The 24,632-nt window shown below is 41.5% G+C and overlaps 2 protein-coding genes across 4 annotated transcripts; one reads left to right on the top strand and one right to left on the bottom strand.

Moving 5' to 3' along the window:
• Nucleotides 1-1,052: 1,052 nt before the first annotated feature.
• Nucleotides 1,053-4,702, bottom strand: LOC121680922 (transmembrane emp24 domain-containing protein 2-like). Of its 2 annotated transcripts, XM_042060520.1 has the most exons (5): nt 4,353-4,702; nt 3,352-3,544; nt 3,090-3,110; nt 2,333-2,440; nt 1,053-2,067 (listed from the first exon to the last, which is right to left on the bottom strand). In XM_042060520.1, exons 1-5 carry the CDS (start codon nt 4,533-4,535, stop codon nt 1,943-1,945), a joined length of 630 nt encoding a protein of 209 aa, XP_041916454.1. In that variant the 5' UTR covers nt 4,536-4,702; the 3' UTR covers nt 1,053-1,942. The 2 variants fall into 2 exon arrangements, with proteins under 2 accessions (XP_041916454.1, XP_041916455.1); XM_042060521.1 differs by lacking the exon at nt 3,090-3,110 and having other exon boundaries at nt 4,353-4,700.
• Nucleotides 4,703-5,246: 544 nt separating this feature from the next.
• ptpn11a (protein tyrosine phosphatase non-receptor type 11a) lies at nt 5,247-22,992 on the top strand. 2 transcript variants are annotated; one of them, XM_042060460.1, is made up of 16 exons: nt 5,247-5,503; nt 6,512-6,634; nt 8,441-8,635; nt 8,897-9,089; nt 10,295-10,414; nt 11,705-11,818; nt 12,046-12,142; nt 12,518-12,597; nt 13,309-13,467; nt 13,861-13,992; nt 14,191-14,345; nt 15,059-15,126; nt 15,601-15,752; nt 16,116-16,228; nt 16,556-16,652; nt 19,794-22,992. In XM_042060460.1, the coding sequence occupies exons 1-15, from the start codon at nt 5,490-5,492 to the stop codon at nt 16,623-16,625; spliced, it is 1,785 nt and encodes a 594-aa protein (XP_041916394.1). In that variant the 5' UTR covers nt 5,247-5,489; the 3' UTR covers nt 16,626-16,652; nt 19,794-22,992. The 2 variants fall into 2 exon arrangements, with proteins under 2 accessions (XP_041916394.1, XP_041916393.1); XM_042060459.1 differs by having other exon boundaries at nt 5,248-5,503; nt 13,300-13,467.
• The last annotated feature ends 1,640 nt before the right edge of the window (nt 22,993-24,632 follow it).

The raw sequence follows: 24,632 nt of genomic DNA, 5'->3' as shown, positions 1-24,632 counted from the left end.
TTGACATTTCAAAAATCGCTTAAATTGCAATCTAATTAAACCCTTTTAAAGTTATTGTTCATGCTTAACAGTTAGGGTCACTATTTAAATTATAAAAATAATATAATTGGCACCTAAAATTACATACTCTTGGCCCTGAATCTGACCAAACTGGTCTCAAACAGAAAAGACCGGTTACACCATTTGACATTTCTATTGAAAAGCAAAATTTGCAGGCATTATTATGGACAACTATGTACACACTTCACCTTTATGTGAATATTCAAACACAGGTTTTACATTAAATTGAATATTTTATGATTATTATGATTTGTAAACATTTTCAAAAGGTCATACCATTTGACATGTAACCTAAGCTTGCCTGGCCATGGCCTAAACACACTATTATGTTACTTTAAGAGAGTTGCTAATCTTGACTCATAGCAGTTGGGGTCTTGAAGGGTCCTTCTCTATGACATAGTTTCCTGTCACATGATCCTCTGGCATAATACATACAAAATTGCTCCTTAAATGATGGTTACACCACTTGACATTTTAAGTGGTTGATGTGGTTGATGGACACGATTCCCCATATTAATTAAAACATTTAGAACAATGGGGTTTCATTACTTGTATTAAATATAGAAAAGTTATTCTGCAAGATCATGCCAGATTATTTTAGAAGGGATTTTGGAGAGATTTTCACATTTTTTTCAGCAAGTGTAATTATTTGGTTCATGTTTTTGTGGTTACACCGTGTTGACAATTTTACCCAAATTCAGTTAATACTCTTTCAAAAATAAATAAATCCAAAACTTTAAGATTAGGGTTTGATGAAAATGATATTTGAAAATAATTTGTCAAATTATTTTAAACTTTTACCAATTTTAAATGTATGCAACCCATATGTACACAAAAAAATGAGTGTCCCGTCATTGACCCAAAAATACATATAGAGAGGCTTATACAATGACTTGGAACATTTGGACACTGTTAAGAGATATCAAAGCCATATCTGAAAACGCATCCAGATGAACTAAACTAGATGGACCACTACAAGAATCAGCAACTCATCAATATATAGAGAAGGTCTCATTCTTCTTTTATTAAATCAAGTTTCACAAACATAAGCATTTTACTTTACATTTGTACAGTTCAAGCCATTCATTCACCTGCATGACATTTCAGTCATCACTGATACAGAGTAAGCAGTGGCCTTAGTTGAGAATCTGAACTGACAGAAAATTCTAATTACAAAAATACTTAAATTAACATTCCTATTTGATTCTGACAAAAGGAACAGTGTAACGCAAATTAATATATATCACACCTCTCATTCAAACATTTTAGTGACCGCAAGCAACCAGTAATAAACAGGGAACAGAAAAAATTCCCACTCATGTACATAAATATTTTACTTTCTATGTGCCTCAAATGTATGACAGGATTAAAAATCTACACCGTAAAAGCCCAAAGCAAGAAAGATGTAACAGCATGGCGTAGTCCGTGGAAGATCCACTACTAAACAGATAGTTCATTCGTTTACAAATACATTCTGAATATTTCCTTCATCACTGAGCACTTATTCAGACTAATAAGCCTAAATAATACTCAACTAAACAGGCAAGTACATTACACAATAACCTTTTGACGGTTATTTATCACTAGTAGCAGTCACCACACCTCAAATCTTGCACAGCACCCTCTGTCTGTGACTTATGGTTATCACACATTTACAGAAATAATAAATTACAAACGCCCTCTTAAAAATGGAGATAAACAGGGACTGTGCTGACTTTGAGGCAGACAACAGAACAGAATGACATCAGCTAAATGGATTGTGTGGAAAGAAAGATGATTGTGGTGGTTCGAAATATACTCTCTGACACTTGGGAGTATCCACAAGACCGGCTTGAATCCTGAAGCTGAGGTGTTGACCAGTTGAGCTCACAGGTTCGGAGTTTTATACGACTCGTCGCACTTCGAAGAACCTCTTCAGATAGTAAATCTGGCCCAGTGTCATGGCGACTAACACTAGAGCTTCAAAGAAAGACCAGAGCACCACTCGACTGTTGGTGTTGTCATTAACTAGAAAAGAACACAAGACCATAAATCAATTTAAAAAAAAAAACTTGCACAAATATTACAATTGATCAGAAATTATGAATGGTTATAAAACTAGTCATTATACTATATGATCTAAAACACACTCAGAATATATATCGAATTCAGTGGGGAGCTGTTGCCTTCTTTGCTTGAGGGCAATATGTGTCAGCATGGAACAGTGATAACATTTATGTTGTAAATGCTTGTGTAGCTGGGAGAAGGATGGGCAGAAGAGAAATGTTCCTACTCGCTCTGTGGATCCTTTCACGGACCTCCATGTACTCTTGTTCATGCTTCACTGCTGTCATAGCAACGGCCATCTCATTAATCATCTCCTCCAGTTTGTTCTGATGGGCTGGAAAACACACACACTGCGGTCACAAACATGCCAGTGGAGATAGGCTACACATGGTGTGGTATTACAAACACACAAACACATAGACATGCCATTGAAATAGACAACACACAGCAACTTAACAGCTGTGCCTCAAGATCAAACAGCACCAACAATCACATACAAACCACACATCACTCATACACACACACATGCTAATGTATTACACATGCTCTCATTACAAAAAACTCACAAATTAACACACATCAGTAGACTTAATTCCATTTTAGGCTTGAATATTTTCATTGTAGAGTTGAATCTTTCAACACAAAAGTATAATTAAAAGGGTATAATGTCTGGACACCTCATTGTTAAAGAATATAACTTATCTACTGAAATCATGCAGGAAATGTGACTTAAGGACGTTTCTGTTTGCAGAGCTCACTTATAAAACACAATGGTCTGTTTTTACTTAATTAGTCCCCATTTCAAACAGAGGCAATTCTCCTCATCCTGTTAAAGGCTCTTGTTAAGAGGTCACCAGTTCAAGCTGATCAATTTTACCATAAAACCAAGTGTTTGAGTATTACCGCAGAACAACTTTGAATATGACCAAAATGCATGTTATGCATGTTAGATCAGTGTCAGCCATAATGCAGAATAGCCCTACCATCCCAGTTATCTCCAGCACCTGAGAGAAAGGGTGTTAAGTTAACCATCATAACCACAATGAGTAGCATTCTTTAATACACATCTCAAAATTGAATAAAGCTGTTTCTGGAAACAGCTAAAAGCCAAGTCTTCCTTATATCCCTTTAGCATTTCAATGGGATGTTTCTGAACATTGTTACAGAAAGGTATCTTTAGAGCCAAGATGTTTGACACTTATCCATGTTAAGTTAGAGAAACCATCAGAGAGCTCTAATCGGTACCTTCAGTCTGCATGTCGTCGCCTTTTGGAGCCTCGCCAATGTCAATAGTGAACATTACAATCTTAGGAGTCATGGTGGACATTTTGTTACTGAAGCAGAATTTGTATGTGCCGTCCATGTGCGCCGCAACAGAGTACTTCCCACTAGACTCTCGGTCGCCTTTATAAATCTGCTTCCCATCAGGTCCAGTAATCTGTAGAAAAGACAGGTATATCTTGTGTTAGTGATGTCCTCTGTTAGAAAGTGTTTGATCAGTTAATGCACAAATAGGCTGACACCAGACATAATTTCACTGCATTTCTTACTTCCAGTAACTATATGCATGTGACAATAAACTTCCTTGTATCCTTGTATCCTTGTATCAGTTCCAATCAGTAAGTAACTATCCAATGCAATGGTGAGTTATGCTGAAACAGCATCTGTAGAGTAACATTATCTTCTAATTTCCCTCACTTGTAATATTATCAGTTGTCAGTTCCATATCCAATTTTTTTGCTACAAGCAAAGGACGTCTATCCTATCCTATGAAAATCTGAATGCTAGACTCTCATTTCATTGGATGTGGTCTGGATTCGAATTATGTCACCAATGCCAAACAAGCATCTGATACAAACAATAAGATGTACAGAATGGGCTACAATTGGCAAAACATTATCTTGTTATTTCATATCTTATTTTTAATATTATTGAGAGTGAAATAGTTTTCTTCATTCTGAATTACATTTAACACCTGCATCTCGTGCCAGCTAACCATGCCTTAGGCAAACCATCACAGCAACGTTTTGACAGACACGGACAGACATAAAAACATAAAATCATTATCCAGCCTATGATGAGCGAGGTTGATGGTAACTGTTAGCTAGTTTGACATTAGCCTCGTGAAATGAATGAAAGCTATCGTTACCAGCTGTTCAGGCTGAAACCAAATTGTACTCTTTCAGACGATCATGTGAACGACAGAAACATAATGCAGAGAAAACTGCTCGATAGTGACATCTCACCTCCACATCAACGTCAAGAAAGCCTCCTTCTGCAACTTCGAACATGAGGCTCATCTTGGTCCCTGAGTTTACTCGTTCATAGAAACACTCATCGGCGTGAGCGTCTATGCTAACAAAGTAGCCTGATGCTGTGACACAGCAGAACGCCAGGAGAATGAAAGGTTCAAAAGCCCTCATCATCATTTTTTTTTGTGTCAAAGTAATGTGAACTTCCACATCAAGGCTTCAGTTCAGCCCATTCGATACGTTAAATTACTGTAAGGTGGTTGTTGGCAGCATACGCTAAAGGCGGAGAGTTGGGACGGATCTCGGCTCAGCTGCTTTGGTCCTTTTGCCACGTAAATCTTTAGACGGGTCGTGAGAAGGCACAAACAATACGTCAATGATTCTCGAATGTAAAAATAGTAGCATAAATGCAAGTCCCTTTTTTACACCCCTGCACATTGTCTACAGTACAGATATTTTTGATCATATATAGTCTAATGTGTGTAGACAGATACATTGTTTAGGAGGGAAAACAGTCCTTTACATGCGCATACGATGACGTTTCATATGATCTGGTGCTGTGCAAGTGCTGTGAAATGGATTGAATTACATAATACCTCCCTTTTCGAAATCTACATTTGAAATACCAACAGGCTAAAAAATCGAATTAATATACACAATAATTCCATTGCACCCACACAGATGAACATGTCTTCTGATTGTGGTGTGCTCATACAGATTAACATGTCTTCTGATTGTGGTGTACTCAATCTCTCATTCTCTCTCTCATGTTTTACTTCAGTAATGATATATCCCAATGTTACTTTTCTCCAGCAGTGCCAGTGTGATGTGGGGCTGCTCGGACTGGCTGCTCGGGTGCGCTTGTGATTCTACTGCGCAGGTCAAACTTCGGAATTGTCGCATATTTGGTGACGTTTTAAAATCGACTTGCTGTGGTCTATGAGACCGAGGCCTAAGCGTTTTTGTTTCTTTATAATTTCAACAAATGTCACTCTACCACAACCCGTTCTGAGCGGGCATTTAGCCTTATGTGGCAATTTCTCTGGACATAAACGGCGCAACAAAAACAAAGTTGTCAACAGTTAGCGAAGTTGAAGCAACTCTCCAAGTCGAATACGAGGCGAGAAAAATATGACATCTCGTAGGTAAGATTTTAGAAAACGAAAAAGACTCATAAATGGTGCAGTATTGGTACCCTTTGTCCTTTTGGCTTTGCCGTAAATTTGTTTAGTGTTGGTAGCTATTGTTAGTCGCGTAGGTTATCTTGGCAAAAGTGGTTTCTCTTCAGGCCCGCTGTCCCTCTCGTTTGTGTTTTTCTTAAAAATATCTGGGTAGCGAACATGTTAGCTAGCGGAATCAGCTAATGTTAGTTAGCCATTATAGCTTGTTAGCTAGCTAACATAGGGAAGTCAGCCAATATAGGGAAGGCATCACGTACAAAATGTAGCTAACTAGCTAGCTCAGTAGTTTCTGTGCTGTTCATGTTTGTCAGCTGTGGTGAAGACAAAAACTTGGTCTAATCAACTGCCATTAAGGTAATAGATTCCATACACTCTAGTCAGCAAACGAGTTAACAGTTTATGTAGCTTGGTACTTAGTGTCTTACAGCTATTCAAAAGTTGCAACTTAGCTAGCTATTTTTGTTATGGTCAAGCTAACTTATGTATTGCCAGGACGCTACCCATGGTATCCCACCACTCTGACCCAACAGTGCGCTGAAATTAGGCTACTACCATAGGCTACTACCATCAATGGATAATTGACAATGACTGCAGTCTTAAGGGGAAAAGGTGACCAATTGTCTGATTGCCAATTTACAAACTAGGCACTTGCGGTAACAGTATGGTACAGTCTTGGGGGGCAAGCCGCTTATTTTGCTGCATTTATTTCGGATGTATTGTGGCTACATCAGTGGAATGATGAAAGTAATGCCTCGCACTGGTAGATGTCAGGCTTAAAACAGTATGTGGTTCTGGACGTACTGTACGTTTCATATGGTAAAAACACATAGTAAGAGCACTGTAGCTAAGTTTGGTGTGTAATTGCACGTCTGGATGCGAGACCTCTGTGAATGATAAGAGGGTGCCGCCCCTCCCGCGGGGCAGGTTACTGTGCAAACTTAAGTGGTGATGTGATCTGTGATGCTTTATCAGGTGGTTCCACCCAAACATCACTGGAGTGGAGGCCGAGAACCTACTGCTTACGCGGGGGGTGGATGGCAGTTTTCTGGCCAGGCCAAGCAAGAGTAATCCTGGTGACTTCACGCTGTCTGTCAGGTGAGCATCCCCGTACTTGTCCCCCTGGTAAGCTCATTCAAACACCACAACAATCGATCAGGTGGATCCCATCCGGGCCCGCCAGCAGGTTCCCCAGATGTTTTGACTCCAGTTGTCATCGTATATGTGTAATAAGTAATATCTATATGATATGATACAATAAAATTAATCAAACCATCCTCAGGAAGGAATATATGGACCCTTTCAAGAGAGTTCCATTATCAGCATCATAGTTGGCCCCACAAGACTTCCTTTTTAACATTCCATATGTTATCTTAATGCAGAGGAAGTAGCTTTGGGCCCAAATAGAACGTTCAAGCATTGTTTTTGTTTTTATTGTTGAAAGGGTCTATAGAGGAAAGGGAAAATGTGGTTTACTGCACCAACAATTACATTATATTGTCATGCTGCTGAAAAAAAGAAAGACGGATATGGGAGGTAGGGTATTTCAAAAAAGAAATAGCAGCACATATGACAGCAGAAATACGACAGCAGCACATAGTAAACCTATATAGCTTGTTCTAAAATGGATAGTTCCAGTCCTCGATTATGATTGGCTGAATTGCGTTCAATGCCACTGTAAAATCCAGCACAAACATACACCTTGACCGCATTTCGTTCTATTTTACTGCTCTACCATAACTTGACACAAAAGTTAAAGTAGATGCGTCTCGACATTGCTTGGCAACCATTCAGATAGATGAAATCTATTTCTTGGCGGAAAAATGATTATCTATGAATAAATAATTTCATGTTACTGTGCCTTTATTTTATGAAATATTGCCAGATATATTATGTAGTAACCGTTTTAGAAAAGCAATAAGCCACTTGAGTCCGTAGCTTGGAGTGATTTTGGAACAGCCTAACAGCTAAGTGGTGTTTTAGGCAGTCTACGCAACACCCCTTAGCTGTTCTAAAATCAGTGTAACAGGGCTTATTGGCTAATTTGTTTAGTGGGTGTAGTAAAGGAGTACATGATCAAACAACAATCTAATACCCGTGCTGAAATGGCCATGAGAATGACGGCCCTCACAAGGTCTCATTCCAACAAATCCGGCCCACTGCCTAATATGTATCTGACCCCCCTGAGTTAAAGGAAGTTGGGCACTGCCCAGATAATGCCCACATAACCCCAACTTTTTAAAGTTGATTAAAGGAGAATTCCGGTGTGATATTGACCTAAAGTGTGTTGAAACATGATACCGAGTGTGAAAGTATGTCTCATAGCTCATCTCGGCTTGTCCCCTGCACTCAGAAATCTGGCGCTAGCTAGGCATCGGCCTAGCCATGCCAATAAATCACTGTTTTACACCATTTACGAGGCTCAAAGTAGCTCCACACTTCATTGGTAAGACTTACGAGGGCCTTGACATTTAAAATGACATTGAGCACTGGTAGTTTATTTACAAGACGATTTAGTTTACCGTTCGCCGCCATCTTGAATTCAGTCACGATTCAGTCATTGATTCCAGTTGCTGCTACTGGAAGCAGCTGGAATCCATGCACCAAAAACAGCAACAAAAACAACCTGGGCAAACCTAGCCCATAAAAACATAACAAACTGTTCCAGCAAATCACAGACAAGATGCGCGTTTAGGAGAGTTTCAATTGCACGGGAGCAGCACAGGAGGGAGGGGGAAGAAGTAGCGAACTAGCTCTCTGGTTTGTTTGAAAGTCAACAGAAGTGACGTTACCCAGCATCACTTAGAGCACCTTTAATAGTATAGCCTGACATTGCTGCGTTAAACAGACAATAGATTTTTGAGTAAGATTTGGAAGTTTTGTTCAACCCCTGTGTTTTTACAGGCGAAATGGGGCGGTCACTCACATCAAGATCCAGAACACAGGTGACTACTATGACCTGTACGGAGGGGAGAAATTTGCCACGCTGGCTGAGCTGGTGCAGTATTACATGGAGCATCATGGGCAGCTGAAAGAAAAGAACGGGGATGTCATTGAGCTCAAATATCCCCTCAACTGCGCAGACCCCACATCTGAACGGTCAGTCTCTTTTTAAAGCAATAAATATCAGATTTAATCCACCACCACCACCACCACCACAACCCCAGGAAGCATTCATATCCATTCATGTAGGATATGCAGGCTTGCATGTTAGTCTTCCAATATGCTGTTGAACAACAAAGTTATTTCCAATCTTTTTTTTTTTACAACTTTGTGTGCAAGTAACTTTTGTGTCTGTGTGTCATTCTGGGTTTACTTCTTGTAAGAGATCTCTCTGATCTTTCTCCTAACCCGCTGCAGGTGGTTTCATGGGCACCTGTCAGGCCGGGAGGCAGAGAAGCTCCTGACAGAGAAAGGCAAGAATGGCAGCTTCCTGGTGCGCGAGAGCCAAAGCCATCCTGGCGACTTTGTCCTATCTGTACGCACCGGCGACGACAAGACGGACACTAGTGACAGCAAGCCAAAGGTCACCCATGTTATGATCCGCTGTCAGGTACGTGTGTGTGTGTGTGTTGGTCAGTAACATTAAAGGTGTAGTTTGAGTTGTCTGTGAACTGGTGAAATATAAGCCTTCCCTGAACAGTAGATCACTCTGCATGAAAATGCACTGCAAATGTGGTATGCAAATGTGGTGAGCTGTAGGTGTCATGTGGGGTACAGCATTAGTTGCTGTAGTTGGAGCACAGACTATGTAGCTATCTGGGGGTATAAGTGTGGTTGTGGACAAGGTCTGTCTTCAGTGTTAGGAGTGTGTGTGTGTGAGGACATGGTGAACCAGCGGTAATGTATAGCCTTAGTAATATAAATGCAGTAATATATATCCTTAGTAATGTATAGTCTTAGTAATGCAAATGCAGTTGTTTCTTTGTCAGCTGTAGGAAAGGGAATGTTGCCAAGGCAATGTACAGCAAGTACAGTTGTGTTTTTGTATGTAGTGGAAATATGCATGTAGATGTAGCTATGCATGTGGCGGTACCATGTGGCGGTGCTTGATTGTTGTTGTGGTAAGGGAGAATGTTGAGTGTAGCTGTATGCCTATTTTGTGATGTGCCTTGTATTATAGCAGCAATGCTGGAATCCGTTCATGAATTAAACTGAACTGAATCGTTGCACTTAAATTCTATTTAGGTACCTCCCCAATATCCCTAAGGGGCTTGCATAGTATCTGCACATGTTTAGTTTCCCATAACTTACTCAGGGCTGTACGTTAACTTTTTTTGCAAGTAGCACTGGTGCTACAGAGGTTAAAAAGTTTCTGTAGCATTGATATAAAACCTCTAAAATCTCTAAAAACAATCAGTTCATCACAGTTCATCAGTTGTGGTTGGGATCTAGGCCTACTGCAACTGGATTGATAAAAGGTCATGTAGTTGTAAACATCTCACCTGGCTACATTGTGTTTGAGATGAACAAAAGCTATCAGCATGATATGTTATATGGTTGTGTTTTTGTAAAAACAAAAAAACAATCCCTGACAGTTCCATGTGTATCAGATGGGTGTAGGCAAGAAGTAAACCAAGTCCATGCATGTGTTTGCCTAAGAGCATGAGACTTTAGCTCATGATTATTCCAAATCATGGTATGGGAAGTTCAAGCACCCTTTCTAAATTACTGTGAATGATTTGGGTCATATGTGTTTTCATCTTTTTAATACTGGGAGCAAGATGTAAGCCAGGCCTTTGCAATTGTGTCTAGCAGCATGACCTGAAGTACGACGTTGGAGGTGGTGAAAAGTTTGACACCCTGACGGACCTGGTGGAGCACTACAAGAAGAACCCCATGGTGGAGACCCTGGGCACAGTGCTGCAGCTCAAACAGGTACGTACCCATGACCACTTAGCACCGCTAACCGATAAAATAAATTCATTGGTCAAAAAGAAAAAAACAGCGTCATGTAGATGGGCCCTTAACCCATTCGCGCTGGATGCTGCATGACGCAACATTGAATCTCCCGCTGGATGCTGCGTAGCGCAGCATGCTTTTTATTTCATGTTTCTAGGTGCTACAGAGGCTTAGATATTACATTTTGGTAGACGTTGACAATTTTTAGTATGTTTTCAGAAAACCCTCAGGAAATAAGGTTATTTAGTCTAGAATGCCATAGGATTCTATAGGCGTTTTTAGCAGGCATTTTAGGAGTAAATGGGTTAAAGAGACGGTAATACACAGCGGTAAAGCACACAAACAGCATGGCGTCATGCATTTAGAAATTATGTCAAAATGAGTCAGACATACTGACAAAATTGGAGCCATCTGCTGCGCAGTATGTGCTTTTCTTGGAGCGAGATCACGTGTACTAAACAAAAAATCATCCAGGTCTGCGCTGTAAGTGATCATATTTGGTTAAATTGTTGTCATTTGTTCGTCCTTCTGGAGGCTTTGCCTTTGTCTGAGTTTACGTCTAAAACTAACAAGCTCTAAAAAAATTTGCAAGCTTCCAAGCTGATATTTGTGCACATTCTGAAAAATATACTGCTACTTTTTGTAAAAAATATGTATGTGCTTAGGCTGTAAACTATTTAAGAAACATACATAACGTCCTGGGTGGCTAGTGGGAAGGGACATATGTAATGTCCCCTTACCATGTGTCATGGAATTTGAGAATGTTTCCTCCTAGCTACATAGTAAAGCTTTCCTTAATAATGGTAAAATGTTGCTTTAAAAAGTCAGGCTTAACAGATGTACTTACATAAAAAGTCAGGTTACGTCAGAGAAAAAGGGTGACCGTGAAAATGAAATGACCTTACGATAGCCCTGTAGCTATGGCAGATGATCCCGAAAGGCGATAACTACGTCAGCAGACACAGAAAACAACACGTGAATGTTGCACGACCCCCCAGTAGCGAAGCATAGTGGACCGAGGTTATGCAAGAGGACAAAAACAAGCGAGGATGAAAATGATTTAAGGTGGAATTGAGATGCACCACAGAGAATGGACGTTGTATATGTACCCTTTATGAAATGCGTTCAATGGAAAAGTCACAGATTATTTATGACCATCCCATTAAAACGCAAATTGGTCAAATTGTGATTGACTGAAGGGACTGATTATGTGGCCCTGATCAACTCGAGTTAACAACTAATGAATGTCCTCCTGTCCTTGTGAAGCCCCTGAACACGACACGCATCAACGCTGCAGAGATTGAGAGCAGGGTCCGGGAGCTGAGCAAACTCGCCGAGACCACCGACAAGGTCAAGCAGGGCTTCTGGGAGGAGTTTGAGGTGAGACACACACACACACACACACACACACAGTGTCACACAACATACTCACAGTATCATACACATATACACATTTACGAAAAAAAATCAGTATTGTGCATTGTACTTTTTATCACACACACACACACACACATTTATTCAGTCATACACAAATTCAGTCATACCCAAACACACACCGTCATGTACTTAAATCACCGCACACTGATGCACCCTCTGCGTTGTCACAGACTCTACAACAACAGGAGTGCAAGTTGCTGTACAGCCGAAAAGAAGGGCAAAGACCAGAGAACAAAAACAAGAACCGATACAAGAACATCCTCCCCTGTAAGTAGAACCTCAAACTGTTGCGTCTTATCCCTAAGCAAAGGACACATGATGTAAACCTGTCTAGTTTTAAGGTTACCCATATGTATATGTAGTGTGTGAATGTCCGTTCAGCATCTTTTTGTTTTGGTGCTGTATGCATCTCCGTTTGGACATAATGCCGACAGTTATTTGTGTACTTGATTGCTTTGTGGGTGTGGGTGTGTGTCTCTTGCTGTGTCTCTCTCTCTCTCTCTCTCTCTCTCTCTCTCTCTCTCTCTCTCTCTCTCTCTCTCTCTCTCGCTCTCTCTCTCTCTCTCTCGTGTGCATGCGTGTGTGCGTGCGCTGTGATGCTTTATCTTCTTGGGTGACACTCCTTGTCTGTCTTTATCACAGTTGACCACACGCGGGTTGTCCTGAGAGACGGGGATCCCAGTGAATCTGGCTCGGACTACATCAATGCCAACATTATAATGGTAACAGAGAAACCAGTGTCATGGCCCTCATTTAGGGTGGCCACACCAGACCACACTTAACATAATCACAAAGAACTCTCACAGATCAGAAGTAGTTAGTTATCAGGATGTCTGCACCAATACAAATCCAAAATGGAATCCAAATCCAAACTTTCTAATGAGGAGACACAACACTTAAAGAATCTCCCATAGAAATGTATAGGGTTAATTCGTAACGCAAACATGGCGGTCGTCTACACATATTCCACCCATTCCGCCGCCAGAAGTTGACATGTGAATACATCGTGGCAATCATGTGGTATGCTGTGAATACATCGTGCCAATTATGTGTTGTGATCTTGCAGCTGGAGCGAGGTTGGTGTGTCGTGATTCGTGTAGCAATGCGCACACGCAGTTCTACCCGAAATAGATGCCCGATAAGTGCCCAAAAAGCGTTGCAATATGGCCGCCGAGTGGAGGGACTTGCCTAAAAGGACTTTGGCTTAACACAACTGGTTGCATTTATTTGGCCATCCCAGAAATCTTGTTTTGTGAAATTCTCTCTAGCTCAACTGATTCTTGTTATCTTGTGAAGAATATCAGTGGTTTTTATAGATCCACATACGCAGTGTTGGTGTCCATAGAACATTATGAAAATTTACGAAAAAACGTTCTTTCAATTGTCAGATACGTGATGCCTTTCTTGTTTTTCTGTGTGTGCTGATCCCACAGCCGGAGCTCGATGCAAAGTGCAACAACGCTAAGATGAAGAAGAGCTACATCGCCACCCAGGGCTGCCTGCAAAACACCATCAGCGACTTCTGGAGGATGGTCTTCCAGGAGAACTCCCGCGTCATCGTCATGACAACCAAGGAGGTGGAGCGGGGAAAGGTGCTGCTTCAACCTCTGACGTTGATTTTAACCCATGACATTGATGGAAGTTGAGAGTACACCGTTGCCAGTGATGAGCAGTGGCATTTATACCACAGTGAAAAGTAGTGTAGTAAAATAATTTTGTCTGTAAGTAATGGAAAATGCTAACTTTTAGTGTCAGTGTAGTGTTATTGTTTGCATTTGTACCAGTGGCTAATGAATCCCCAGAGCCCCAAGACTTGGCACTAACTCAAACTGAAATCTAGATTATTGCCGGCACTTGTCATTGCCCATGATATAGTACATGATGAGTTTGGCCCCAAAGTGGCTGCTAAATTATTTAACCTTTTAAGGGTCAGGTCTTATCCTGCAACCTGCCTCTAAAGTAAGTGTCTGTGTCTGTGTCCACAGAGTAAGTGTGTGAAGTACTGGCCTGACATGAACGCCCTTAAAGAGTACGGAGCCATGCGTGTGCGCAACGTCAAGGAGACGACAGCACATGACTACACCCTCAGAGAGCTGAAGCTGTCCAAGGTGGGACAGGTAAGACGTTTCCCATACAGTCAGACTAGCCGCTGTTGGCTGTGGGTGTAATGATGGCTGCAGCTCATTTGTCAAGGTCAGATGCAGCTATTTTCAGGGGAGATTGATACCAAAAGTGCTTTGGTAGGATTTGAGATTACTTTGTATAATGTGTGTGTGTTTGTGTCTGTGTGTGTGCTTGTGTTTATTTTTTACCAGGGCAACACAGAGCGCACTGTGTGGCAGTATCACTTCCGTGCCTGGCCAGACCATGGTGTACCCACAGACCCCGGCGGCGTGCTGGACTTCCTGGAGGAGGTGAACCTGAAGGAGGAAAGCAACCTGGAGCCGGGGCCCATAGTGGTTCACTGCAGGTTAGTACTAGACTGGACCACTTACTGGTAGAGCACAAGACTACTAACTGGTAGAGCACTAGACTGGACCACTTACTAGTAGAGCTAGTAGATGGTAGAGCACTAGACTACTAACTGGTAGAGCACTAGACTACTAACTGGTAGAGCACTAGACTGGACCACTTACTGGTAGAGCAAAGGTAGAGCACTAGACTGGACCACTTACTGGTAGAGCACTAGACTGGACCGCTTACTGGTAGAGCACTAGACTGGACCGCTTACTGGTAGAGCACTAGACTGGACCACTTACTGGTAGAGTACTAGACCAGACTACTAAGTACATCAGCCCCTCTATGTAGTGCAACATTGCTGCTTCAACACATATTAGTCTCAGTCATTGCATCTGGGCTAGTACAAAAACTGAAGAAATGTTATAACAGATGTTATAACATTAATTAATATGGCTATAGAGATGTAGCGGTTGACATCATAAACCATTTCAGAGCTGTACTGGCTGGCTACTGATCAGAGCCATTTTTCCTGCCAGTGGGTCAATTGTTTTTATTTTTTTGTGACGTAGCCGTTACAGCTCTATGGCAAACTTTTCATGTTGCTTCATGATACTGTTATGGTTTTATTTTTCTGGTGTGACAGCAAGACACCATCATCGTTATACGAGTTTTTCTTTTCTTTTCATGTCTCTTCTCATCCCTCGCTCATCCCTCTCTCTGTAGTGCTGGGATTGGAAGGACTGGAACGTTCATTGTGATCGACATCCTCATTGACGTCATCCGAGAGAAAGGTGAGTGAGCCGTTGCATTGACTGGCAACATTGATTGTGTACTGGACGATTCCTCAGACACGAGTGTGTGTCTTGCTAAGTCACTGTTCAAAAAAGGACTGAACTGCTCTACTTAGGTCAGCTCAGGTGCATAGAACCACAGTTGAAATGAAGAGGTGAGAGTTTGTTTGTGACTAAATTATGAGCAATGGTGATAGCAGCAAGCTGAAAATGTTTACTCCTAATTTTGTGTTTTTGCAGTCATCTTTTATTCAGTGTGCAGACCAACAGTTTCACCTCATAATTCACTGTTCAGAAAATGTTTGGCACATAGTTTTTTTTTTATTATGGAAATCAGTTTCTCACAACAGGTCAGGTGCAAGACAGAAGTATTTTGATAGGCATGTGCAAAGTTTTTTTTTTTTGGCATACAGTAATACAGTCTCTCTCGCTCTGTGTGTGTGTGTGTGTGTGTGTGCGTGTGTGTCCGTGCAGGGGTGGACTGTGACATCGATGTGCCTAAGACCATCCAGATGGTGCGTTCCCAGCGCTCAGGAATGGTGCAGACAGAGGCTCAGTACCGCTTCATCTACATGGCCGTCCAGCACTACATTGAGACGCTGCAGCGCCGCATCGAGGAGGAACAGGTGTGTGTGTGTGTGTGTGAGTCTGTGTTAGTATGAATGTGTTATATGGTGTATATTGTACTTGTTTATCATTCTCTCGGTGGACATATATTTGTAAACAAATTAGAGCTGGAAAAACTGATTGAGTCGTTTTGTGCATGTCTTTGCTGCTAAGTGGAATATGTTGTGGTCAAACCCATCAACTTTAATCATGATGCTACTCAGATAAAAGCATTTTACCAAAGATTTACAACTGTGGCCAATTGTTCTCATCGTTTGAAGATGTTTGACAATGAAGCAAATGGTTCAGTATGAGCTTGTTGCTGAGTGTGTGTGTGTGTGTGTGTGTGTGTGTGTGTGTGTGTGTGTCTTTACCTCCTGTAGAAGAGCAAGATTAAAGGTCGTGAATACACCAACATTAAGTACTCTCTCTCTGACCTGACTGCGGGGGACCAGAGCCCGCTGCCACCCTGCACCCCGATGCCAACGTGCCCAGAGTGAGACACACACACACACACTCACACACACTCTGCCACTCGATATGTGCCTCTTAAGAGTGAGTCACTATACAGCTGTGGACAAACCATTCACACACACGTTTATAAACACCATTATACACAGTCATAGTCACATTGCATCCCAATGGCAACTTGCCCAGAGTGAATCACACATACAGCTGTGATGAACACACACACACACATTCTTCCTTGTGGACAAATATGAGACATGAAACTGAGATCTCCAATTGCTTCATTTTTGCTGAACTTCTATTCACAAATAAACAAAAGCACAAATAAACACCTTTGTGTGTGTGTCACATACAGTCTGCGGGATGACAGCTCCAGGGTGTATGAGAACGTGGGTCTGATGCAGCAGCAGAAGAGCTTCAGATGAGAAGCCGAGCACTGTTCCCCTGAACAGGTAACCAACACCACCAGCACCTACATCAACACCATCACCACAGTCACCACCAACATCTACATCAACATCACCACCAACATCTACAGTGCCTATAAAAAGTATTCACCCCCCTTGGATATTTCCCCTTTTATTGCTTTAATAAATGGTATCTTGATCAACTTAATTTGGCCTTTTTTTTTAAAGTATATATTTTTGGGGCTTTTTATGCCTTTAATGATAGGACAGTGGAGAGTGACAGGAAGCGAATGGAAGAGAGAGCAGGGGTAGGATCTGGAAAGGACCACAGGGTGGGAATCGAACCCGGGTCGCCGGCGTACGGTGCAGGTGCCCCAGCCAGTTCCGCCACAGCTGGGGCCTAATTTAGCCTTTTTGACAATAATTCACAATAATCCCCTCTTTATTGTCAAAGTGAAAACAGATTTCTACAAAGTAATTTTAATTAATTAGAATAATAATTGAATATATAATGCAAAATAAGCTATTGCAGACATTTTCACCCCCTTCAAGTCAGCATTTAGTAGATGCACCTTTGGCCACAATTAATGCATGGAGGCTGCGTGGATAGGTCTCAGTTAGGCTTGCACATCTTGATACTGCAATTTTACTCCATTTTTCTTTGCAAAACTGCTCAAGCTCTGTTAGGTTGGAAGGGGATCGGGTGTGAACAGCCCTTTTCAAATTCAGCCACAGATTTTCTATAGGATTGAGGTTTGGGCTTTGACTCGGCCTCTCCAGAACATTCACCTTGTTGTCTTCTAAATAATTTCTAAATAATTTCTCCGTTACTTTCACTGTATGCTTCAGCTCACTGTCTTGCTGGATAGTAAATCTTCTCCAAAGACGTAGTTCTCTTGCAGACTGAATCAGATTGTCCTCAAGGATTTCCATATGTTTTGCTGAATTCATTTTACTTTTACCTTTACAAAGACTAACAGGGCCCACAGCATGATGCTACCACCACCATGCTTCAAATTAGGGATGGTGCGTTTTTGGTGATGCGCAGTATTTGATGTCCGCCAAAAGTAGCATCTGGTCTGATGGCCAAAAAGCTACATTTTTGTCTTATCAGACCGTCGAACCTTCTTCTATTTGACCTTGGAGTCTCCCACATGTCTTTGTGCTAACTTTAGTTGATTTAATAAGAGCTTTGCCACTCACCCATAGAGCTTTGACTAGTGAAGGATTCAGGCAAAAGTTGTTGTATGCATAGTTTCTCCCATCTCAGCTGCTGAAGCTTTTAACTTATTCAGTTGTCACAGTGTGAGTTGTGAGTTGTCACAGGTGCCTTGGTGGCCTCCCCCACCATTATTCTTCTTGAACGGTCACTCTGTTTGTGGTGACTGCCTGCTCTAGGCAATTTTACACATTTGCCATACATTTGCCTTACATTCCTTAATGATGGATTTCATTGAACTCCAGTGGATGTTCAGTGACTTGAATTTCCATAGCCAGGAACACTGACTAACCAGTGATTGGACCTTCCAGACGCAGGTGTCTTTATATTACTACTATACACATTCACTGCACTTAGGCAATCTTCACTAATTGTGAGACTATTAGCACCAATTGGCTGACCACTGTTAATTTAGGTCAGTCACTTTAAGGGGGGGGGGGGGGTGGGGTGAATATTTATTTTGCATTATACATTTTTAAAGAAGCCCTATGCAACAATTTTAGCAAAAATGACCTTAATTATGCAGGTTGAGAGTCGTTCTGATGGTTCTACAACACTTTTTGGGTTGTTTGGTGGGTGCTTCGTCTCCCCCTAGTGCTTCTCCGCGGAAAAACCGAATATGCAACTTTCTGGTCCCGGTCCGAACAAATCCGGATGTGACTCAGCGGAAGTATCCAATCGTGCCTCGAAAATGTAGTCAGATTTTAGTTTCTAAGAAGACTGCAAAACAGACTCCGACTTGGCTTTGTTGCTGTTGAAATTGTAAGTAGCCTACCCTTGAATGAACTTCGTTTTTGTAATGTGGTTTGATAGTCTCTTGAACAATGTGTTTGCTCGACCATTTTATTTTGAGCCCTGTATGTGTTTAGCTTGGTTTCTTGATGGCTAGCTCGCTAGCTAGTGGGGGTTTAGCGTAGCAGTCACTTGCTACCGAAGCTGAAGGGGGAGGTATGTCGTGAAAAATTCGAGCCCAAATCAGGCGAAAACCCAGAAACAGCGAAGGAATAACCAGACCTGCATAGGGCTTCTTTAATTAATTAACATTACTCTGTAGAAATTTGCTTTCACTTTGACATTAAAGAGTGACAACGAAGATTCCATTTATTAAAGCAATAAAAGGTAAAATATCCAAGGGGGGTGAAATCCTTGTTATAGGCACTGTACACTACCAGCACTAACATCTGCACCACCTACACCATCAACACTAACATCTACACCAACATCTACACCAGCTACACCAACATCTACACCTCCAACATCTGCACCACCTACACCATCAACACTAACATCTACACCACCTACACCAACTTCTACACCAGCTACACCAACATCTACACCACCTACAGTACACCTACACCTCCAACATCTACACCAACATTTACACAACCTACACCACCATCACCAGACACCAACATCACCACACTAGACACCATCATCACTCTCATCACACCACCGTCACCACCAACATCACCACCAACATCACCTCCATCCTCACCTAAATCTCCCCCACCACTACCATACCCCTGCAACTCCAAAACAACTGGATTCTCTGTTAAGTAACTGGAGCTCGGTTTCCTTCATGTGTAGAGTTTTAGTGAGCTGGTAGCCCAATAGAGTATCTAGAGCAGCACGTCTCCTCTATACTGAGCCTGTTGTAGTTTGTACATGGAACCTCACAAGTAAACCTAATTAACTACATTTATCTAATCACGTGCTGTCCCAATTTGGCTCCCATCAGGGAAGCCTCATCAGATCGGGTTAAAGGTATTATGCAACATAGAACTCAGAGGCATATACTGAAAGTATGTGTTACATTTAGTGAGTTGTTATAGTTAGTGGATTATTTTTATTTATTGTATAATTCTCTATTATAATTATACAGATATGTATGTTTGCTTACTCTTTATTGCTCTTTGTCCCCCCCCCCCCCCCCTTCTCTGTGTGTGTGTCCATGTCCATCCACACAGGAAGCTGTTTTTGCCACACCTGACTAGATCATGACCACACAGAACATGAACATGACGAGTAAAAAAAAAAAAACGGAAGCCACACCTGGTCTCCACACCTGGTCTGCGATCAGTGCCTGGAGCTGGACCCAGCCTCTCCACACACACCCTGAAACCACTGTGAACATCACCGAGCCTTATCCACACACACACACATACACGCACACTTACATGCATACACATATACAACTCACACACATACATATATTATGGCCCTCTAAAGTTACCGATTGGCTTTGGAGAAATTTTATCCAGGCTGCATCTTTGAAGTGTGGAAAAGCTTTTGTGCTCTCTCTCTCTCTCTCTCTCTCTCTCTCTCTCTCTCTCTCTCTCTCTCTCTCTCTCTCTCTCTCTCTCTCTCTCTCCTTCCTGTTTGTTGCTCTCTCTCTCTGTAATAATCTGTTCATTTTTTAACCAAAGGAAGATGCGTTAGAGTAGTTTTCTGTGGAGCAATGAGGGAGAGCTTAGTGGAGGAGGCCTGTGCCAAAAACAAAAGAATAAGTCAGCGTTAGCAGACGCTGCATGCCTCTGCCATCCTTCCGCCTCAGCCTGTCTTAATGGGAACGGGCAGAAGAAACGCCCTCTGGTGGGCAAAGGGAGTTCTGCCATCTGTAGAATACCTAGTTTTTGTTTTCTCTCTTTGTTTTCTCGTTTTAATGAAGATAATTGTTTAATATTCTGTTACTGGAGCTAGTGTTGGTAAAGGTCATGGCGGTGGGGCTGAGGAAGCCTACCGGGACCTAAGATTCGAGGCCTCTGGTCTGTGCTTTAGCCAGCAGGTGAAGTTAGAGAGCAGGAGGTGGCGGTGGTGATTTTGTGGGCTGAGCATCATTGACCTGGTGATTGTGACCCAGCAGTGAGGATGTTCGAGGCCTCTCAGTCCCATACATTCCCTCATTTCACCCTAGAGTCTTTCCCAAACCCAAGGGGTCAAAAGTCAACTCTAGGAGTCCAAGGATGGTGCCAGTGTTTGGTTGGTAGTACGGGGTTAGGGTGGTTGTTTTGCTTTTTAGATGTTGCCTTTTGGCTATCCATTGTGCTCCCAGAGTATAGTATGCACTACTTAAATCAGGAAGAGACTGTAATAAGGCCCTCCCTGCTATGACTCATTGACCCACACTGTGAGTCTCTGTCTTCGCCCTCTCTTGACCCCCCCCCCCATACATATACACACACACCACCCCCACCTTACAGCTGGCTGCCTTATTGTTTTACTCTTTCTTTTTTAAAATTCAACTCTCTTTTGTACTTTGGTTTTCTCTTAAATGCCTATCATTTGATTCACCACATGAACTTAAAGCCCAGAATCACTGTTGGAAAGTGAATGCACATTTGAGCTCAGCCAGCATTTCCACATACGTTTTTGGTTCCACATACATTTGTTTTGGTTGGTAGCCTTGGCCACAATGAGAACTCTATGATGGATGACTTCATTTTTATTTGTGATGATTAGATGTGCCCTGTGTGGTCTACTCTACACTTGGTCTATCATTCTCTATTTTGTGTGTGTGTGTGTGTGTGTGTGTGTGTGTAGGTGTGGGTGTCACTTGGAAGCAAAGATTTTGCTGTGTGTGTTTGTGTTTCGCAGCAGATTACAACTCGGCACTCTTTCAGTTTTCTGTTTCAATAAGCTGGAGTGTGTTATTTCAACTGCAGTATTGCAAAAGTGTACCTTCTTCACATCAGTAATTTAAAAGTGTTTATGTATTGTCCATATGTGCTCGATGACCAAGCTAATGAGTGATTCCACAGCATTTCACTTATGAACCCATTAGCCTCCTGCCTCTCTGCCCTAACAGATACATACACACACATATATACACACACACACACACACACACGTATGTGTGTACATACTCACACCTATGGGTGACATACACCCCACACATACACTAATACTAACATCCAGCCATGCCTATTGTTTCCTGGTCATGTGGTGAACTCTGCTATGAGTTGAGAGGGCTCAGATGCCTTTGTAGAGGTTCTCCATATTCTCCAAGGAATACGTTTTATGCTTTTTTTTCTGCGTCTTGATTCTAAAGTGATCCTAAAAGAAGAGTCCGTGTGGGCAGAGACTGATTAGAATACATGCCTCCGGTCCTTGGGCTTTTATCCAAATCCTGTGTTGCTGTGCTGTGGGCTGACTTAGCTCTTATAGAGGTCAAGACTAGTGAGCCAGGTGTGTGTTTTTTGTTTGTTTGTTTGTTTGTTTGTTTGTTTATGTGTCTTTGTGTGTGTATGCCCACTTCCTCATAGTTCTCAGGCCAGTTGTGCCCCCCCACCCCCCCAACCCTAAACAAAGGCAGACACACACGGACATGCACATCCGAGAATGACGTTTCACATGCTGTGGAAGCTCTCCTACGAAAATCTCAAACTCACCAGGGCATATGCACGGCACCCTGGGGCCAAAACTAATAAGACCTGCCCTTTAACAATAGTGCGGTGACCTTAGGTCCAGTGGCTCTGCTTGTGTACCGTAGTGTGTCTGTTCATTGTACTGTAGTGGGTGTGTGTGTGTGTGTGTGTGTGACCGAGAGTGGGTGAGAGAGAGAATGGGTGCTTATTCGTCAAAAGTGTTCATGGTTTGTGCCGTTGTGTTTTTGTGTGTGTGTGTGTGTGTGTATGTGTATAAGGGAATACAGCTGTTGATATGTCAGCTCTTTTCTCTTGCGTACAGAAACTCTTACACACACTTGTATTGATCTCTACATGTGTTTAATAATAATACACTTTTCTCTCTCTTACTCTTCTCTCTCTCTCTCTCTCTCTCTCACTCTCTCTCTCTTTCAACATGTCTCTGTCTCTCTATGGGGGAAATTAATGGTCTTCAAATAAAAAACACCACCTAGTACATAAAACTATAAACTCAAAATACCTAATGTGAAATGTATTACCCTAAAAAGAAATGGTCACGAAAAAAGAAATGTCGAACTCAATGCAGGCAAACTCTATTTTTTAACTTGTATATTGTACATGAACATCTTGTAGAGGAGAATGTACTTAACATATCTAATTGCCAATAAGATATACTGTATGTTTAACCCAGCCACTGATCTCTAGTGAGCCTTAGAAAAAAAGCAGTTTACTGTATTGTGTGATTTATCAATGCAAGTAACCATGATAACTTCTTTGACAATAAATGACAAGCTCACAACTGTATGATTCCCTGTCTTTCTTTTTTTTTTTTTTTTTTTAGCTTCTCATTTTCAATCTATATCTTATTTCCCATACTGGATGGAACACTCTGTTAAGTGGACATTGATGAAGACCAGCCAGAAAAGAGACATTTAAAACAAACAGTGGAATGTGTTATCTTTTGAAGATTTAATACAAAGTTAATGGTTTGCTACAAAATAATACAGCAATTTCCTGTGTATCAGCCGCATTATCTATAAACCACAGAACGGTAACTGGCAACTGAAAAAAACCCATGTATTAACCGCAGTGCCCAATAGACCAATGAATCAGAATCAGATCATGCTTTAGCCATAGAGAAGAATGAAGAAAATAAATTTGTATAGGCCCTCCCATGTATTAACCTCATAGCTGAATAAATATTGCAAAATCAAGTATCATATCAAATAATCATGTATAAACCTTGGTTAATATGTGGGAAATTAAAGTAGTGTAACATGTCTTCCTTCTGAAAGCTGACACAAAATCAAACAATATTTGATCATTTAACTTCAACTGAACAGCGACAGGTCTTGGTAGGCAGTAGACTCAGCAGACGTTAAAACGGTAGCCTACTGTTATAGCCAGAGTCAGTCATGTAACATTAATGGCGTTATGAATCCTGTAACATATTATATCATATAACAGCGATGGCTTATTCGAAGACGATCTGCATGGATATATAACCACCCAGAAAAACTCAGAATGTGAGCGATAAAGTTCATTAATTGTATGAAACTTTTTATTAGTTATCCATTGCAGCATCGCCTATATTAGGCTGTTATGCTAGCTCAGCTCATGTTGTTATTTTGGTCATGTGGACTTGATTAAACGGGTAAAGATAATTCATAAACTGCTTATTTCTTACATGACTGAAGCAGTAGCCTAGGTTCAACAGTGGTGTTTGATACAAGGATACAAGGAAGTTTATTGTCACATGCATATAGTTACTGGAAGTAAGACATGCAGTGAAATTATGTCTGGTATCAGCCTATTTGTGCATTAATGGAGGGGGGGGGGGGGGGCAGTAGAAGAGGGGTTTAGTAGATTAAGTGGCAAGGGCTGCATAAAAAACAAAAAAAACAAATTGGAGGGGGTCGAAGGAGGCAGGGAGGGATGAGCAGATAATGTTTTTCACAAGCTTCTCAAAACACTTCATCACTGTAGACGTCAGGGCTACTGGGCGGTAGTCATTCAGACATGATGGACTTTTGTTTTTCGGTACTGGAACTGTTTGAGGTTGCTGTGTTGTTGTGTGTGATCGCTAAACAATTAGGATCAAATCTGTTTATTTTGACATACGGGAGTTAGCCTGACCTATAACGTTAGCCTATAGCACATAAGCCTATTCTGTTTTCATTTATTAGCATTTGTTGTGATTATATAATCAAATGACACTCATGATAACTTGAAATAGAAGGACAGAAGATAGGTGATTGAAGTCCACAAGCACGAATTTCACGAGACAAATTAAACTGTTCCGGTAAAAATAATCTTGCTATGTTTAAAATGCTGCACTTTTTCCCTTCATAGCCTATCTCTGGCAATTCATTTTTGGATGACTGTAGATAGTAGTATTTTAGCCTACGTCTTCGTAGACAGTAGGCTACACCATTAGGCTAT

The sequence above is a fragment of the Alosa sapidissima genome, chromosome 13 (assembly GCF_018492685.1).
Source record: "Alosa sapidissima isolate fAloSap1 chromosome 13, fAloSap1.pri, whole genome shotgun sequence".
NCBI classification, from domain to species: domain Eukaryota; kingdom Metazoa; phylum Chordata; class Actinopteri; order Clupeiformes; family Clupeidae; genus Alosa; species Alosa sapidissima.
This window is presented reverse-complemented; position numbering and strand designations above follow the sequence as displayed.

Excerpts from the sequence above, each read along its gene's own strand:
- LOC121680922 (XM_042060520.1), bottom strand. The coding sequence starts at position 4,535 with ATGATGATGAGGGCTTTTGAACCTTTCATTCTCCTGGCGTTCTGCTGT. Across the intron at positions 3,545-4,352 it reads TTCTTGACGTTGATGTGGAG|ATTACTGGACCTGATGGGAA; the intron begins GTGAGATGTCAC and ends TCTTTTCTACAG. Across the intron at positions 2,441-3,089 it reads TGCTGGAGATAACTGGGATG|CCCATCAGAACAAACTGGAG; the intron begins GTAGGGCTATTC and ends TGTGTTTTCCAG.
- ptpn11a (XM_042060459.1), top strand. Across the intron at positions 8,636-8,896 it reads GCAGACCCCACATCTGAACG|GTGGTTTCATGGGCACCTGT; the intron begins GTCAGTCTCTTT and ends AACCCGCTGCAG. Across the intron at positions 9,090-10,294 it reads ATGTTATGATCCGCTGTCAG|CATGACCTGAAGTACGACGT; the intron begins GTACGTGTGTGT and ends TGTGTCTAGCAG.